A 3,809-nucleotide genomic window follows, 5' to 3' on the forward strand; every position below is an offset into this window, starting at 1 on the left:
TTTAAGTCCAGTTTGTAGGTCTGGTTTGAAGCCAGTGTGGTGGAATTAAAATGGGACAAGCGCTTTGAGTTGTGACGGTTCTCCTTTGACTTTTTAAAAAAAAAAAAAAAAAAAAAAGAAAAAACTGGACACTTGTGTATTGTGAAAGCCATAGAGCTGACCTTTGACCCTTGAAGATGACATCGCAGTGACGTGGGAAAGTGAACCAAATCTTCATATTGAAGATTATATTATATATACACATAAACACACACACACACACACATATATATATACATATACAAAAATATATATATATATATATACATGTGTTGGGATTGGAAGATTTAAGTATTTTCCCAATAGTGTAGTCAGGTGCTCATTCTGAGAAATGATTTACCGCATTGCCATTCTATGCAGTTAATGAGTTTTCTTTTTTGTTTTTGTTGTTTGTTGTATGATTTGCCAAATATTCAGTTGCAGGAACTATTTCAATCTCTCTTAATGCCGAGACCAAATGTTTTTCAATCCCTGATCTGAAAGTGCAATATCAACTCTCAAATTGCTGTGATTAGCTGTCGCAACAGTAAACGTGAGATTCCATAGAATAGGGGTGTCGAACCCCTGTCCCGGAGAGCCACAGTCCGGCAGGGTGTCGAACCCCTGTCCCGGAGAGCCACAGTCCGGCAGGGTGTCGAACCCCTGTCCCGGAGAGCCACAGCCCGGCAGGGTGTCGAACCCCTGTCCCGGAGAGCCACAGTCCGGCAGGGTGTCGAACCCCTGTCCCGGAGAGCCACAGTCCGGCAGGGTGTCGAACCCCTGTCCCGGAGAGCCACAGTCCGGCAGGGTGTCGAACCCCTGTCCCGGAGAGCCACAGTCCGGCAGGGTGTCGAACCCCTGTCCCGGAGAGCCACGGCCCGGCAGGGTGTCGAACCCCTGTCCCGGAGAGCCACGGCCCGGCAGGGTGTCGAACCCCTGTCCCGGAGAGTCCCACGAACCCCTGTCCCGGAGAGGCCCGGCAGGGTGTCGAACCCCTGTCCCGGAGAGCCACGGCCCGGCAGGGTGTGTAGGTAACCCTTCAATCATCCATTTCCAAAGACTTGGAAGAATTTCACTCGGACTCGTGAAGCAGTCATTTGTTCAATTAAGTCATTTAGAGATCATTTTGAACAAAAACCTGAACCTGATTCTCGATCGCTGGGTCTGTTGCAGCCTTTTAGAGCGGCCGTTTGCTAGGGTTAAGATACAGTTAATTTCGGCTCAGCTTTGGCGGGACGTCATTTCAACAAAGATATTTAAGAATCCCAACCGAAAACTCCAGACGAAAAATAAACCAAACCCTCCTGCTACCTGTCAACCCTGTACTCCAAGACTCTTCCTATAATTTATTTGGCTTCAGTTATGTTACACGTGTGTTCACTAAATAAAATACCTTAAACTCATTTTTGTCTCTGTGCCTTTTTGATGTACAGAATGCTATCCGTGGGTCTGATGAGTCTGAAGACTGGTAAAGTAGACACCATCGTGCTAGTGTGTAAATGAATCCAATTGCAATACGATGCAGTGAGGTGGGTGGTGCCAGTGTGAAGGACAGGAGGGAGTGGGGGGGGGGGCACCTGATCGAAATCAGCTGAACAATAGCCCCCCCCCAACGTCAGCAGGATGCAGTCAGGAGGTTAACCCCAGCATGGCGTCCTCACTCCCAGGCCTGGATCTGTTGACAAGGAGGAAGCCTGTCTGAACGGACAGGGCTGTGGGTTGAGCTGCCATCGTCCGAGGATAGGCGCTCTGTAGCCACTCTCCCAGTCTAAACCGTCCTCCAACTGGGACGAGGCGCGCTCTGAACCCTTCAGATCAAGTGCCTGGGATGGGTCTTTGGGGGTCAAGATTATTAATTATTATTATTAATAATAAATTAGTCATTTAGAAAATGCTTTTATTGAAAGAGACTTCCAGAGACTAGGGGGGTGAACTCTGCATCATCAACAACTGCTGCTGCTGCAGAGTCTCTTCCAATAGGACCTCGTTTTGTTTTACGTTTGAAGGACGGAGCACAAGGAGGTGAAGTGACTCGCTCAGGGTCACACACACACACACAGTGAGTCTGTTAATAAACTGAGATCAGGGTATTGTGGTGGCCATGGAAGATGTCTCTCCCTCTCTCTTCTCTCTCTCTCCCGTGGCTGGGTTCGTTATCGTCTTTGAAAGGAGCACCGTTGGGTGGATTTGATCAGGTTCACATAGTCTTACCGGGTATACCAGGAGAACCCGCCCCCACACCGGGGGGGCGATGCCAAACTCAAATCCGAGAGACAGACACGTCCTAATAAAGCGGCCAGGCAGCGCATCTACTGTGCGGCTGAAACAAGTCTCAGTCTTTCTGTAAGCTCACACAGAGGTTTCAAGTAGTCTGTGGAAATAAAAGGTTACTTATGTTCATTTTATATGTGAGAGCATTGGAGGGGGGGGGAACATTCTTTAGTTTTCTATAGGACATTGTTTAGGGGGACCTTATTAATTTAATCAATTCCAAAGCACGCAAGGTCTCTTTTCTCCCCTATAGACCGGACTTTTCCCTCTGCACAAAAGGGGCTCTATATTCACACGCTGGGACACTTGGAACATGAAGTCTTTTCTAGAGGCTTGTTTACCATTTGGATTATAAAAGCAGGCGGTGGGGTGGGGGGTTGCTGGTGGGGTATGCTTGTTTGTCTGCAAATTTTCAATAAGCCTCTGTTTGCCCGATCGTTACACTTTGGGGAACTTGTACTCAAACCCCCACCCCCTTCTCTATAACCTTCTCAGCTTTCCGTCCCCCCCCCCCTTCCTTCTCTATAACTCTTGTCAGCTTGCTGTTTCTGTTGAAATGGCTTTCATTACAAAAAGAAAAAAAAAAACTTTTTCAGCCAAACCTTGAACGTGGTACTGGATCGAAGTTAGTCTATTCTGTATTTGACATCTAGACCCTGGACTGATTGAAAACAGAGCTCCCCTTTTCTGTAGTATTAAAATGTACCGCAAATCAATCATCAAACCTACAGATAACAAGCTGCAAGCAAGCATTTTATACAGAAAAAATCATTTCTATACTTTTCTGTTCTTCCAATCTATGCAGCCTACAGTTTTAAAGCTGAAAGTAAATACAGTATAATCGTAAATCTCAAAACTACTCACTTCTAAATCTTTTGTAGTCATCTTTGTATTACTTTAGTATAAATACATGTTAATTTGGATTCACATGTTGTTTTTTTTTCTGACTTTATGTGAACGAAAAGACACACATTTGCCCGTTTTCCCATTGGAAATAGTGATATTTTGAAATATCACTGTCCTGGTCACAAAAGCAAAGTTTGTGGGGAATAATAGCCATTTTCTATACTTTTGAGGCATAAGCAATTAGGAAATAACACTTACTACCCAGGAACAAAAATTGTGTTACACAGTGTAATCGACGTGTGAAAGAAAGGGTCACGAGGTCAGCCAGCTCGTCGTAATACAATTATAAAAATATCTTTGTTTTTATATAGCGCCTTTCATAGTGGACCGCCATCGCACCGCGCTTTCCAGTGGCAGGCTGGAAAGAAGCGGGCGGCTGACAGCACACGCTTCGGGGGACAGCGCGGGTTCATCTTCGCGCTGTCCCCCGAAAAGATGGACCAAAGGGGGTCATTATCCCAGATAGTTTTGGTCTGCTAAGGACACCCATGCTGCCTAACAGGAGCATCAAGGTTTTGTTTAAATGACATTTCAATTATTTTTAATCGCTTAAACTTTACTATCTTCGTAATGTTTGTAAACAACTCAGAAGACAGCTTGACAGGATCTCCATT

General features: G+C 45.6%; 1 protein-coding gene across 1 annotated transcript; it reads right to left on the bottom strand.

Annotated features, from left to right (window-relative positions):
- Window positions 1-90: 90 nt before the first annotated feature.
- LOC121306590 (fibrinogen alpha chain-like) lies at window positions 91-1,432 on the bottom strand. The gene is made up of 2 exons (XM_041238404.1): window positions 1,012-1,432; window positions 91-952 (listed from the first exon to the last, which is right to left on the bottom strand). Exons 1-2 carry the CDS (start codon window positions 1,063-1,065, stop codon window positions 551-553), a joined length of 456 nt encoding a protein of 151 aa, XP_041094338.1. The 5' UTR covers window positions 1,066-1,432; the 3' UTR covers window positions 91-550.
- Between the last annotated feature and the right edge of the window lie 2,377 nt (window positions 1,433-3,809).

The sequence above is a fragment of the Polyodon spathula genome, chromosome 48 (genome assembly GCF_017654505.1).
Source record: "Polyodon spathula isolate WHYD16114869_AA chromosome 48, ASM1765450v1, whole genome shotgun sequence".
NCBI classification, from domain to species: domain Eukaryota; kingdom Metazoa; phylum Chordata; class Actinopteri; order Acipenseriformes; family Polyodontidae; genus Polyodon; species Polyodon spathula.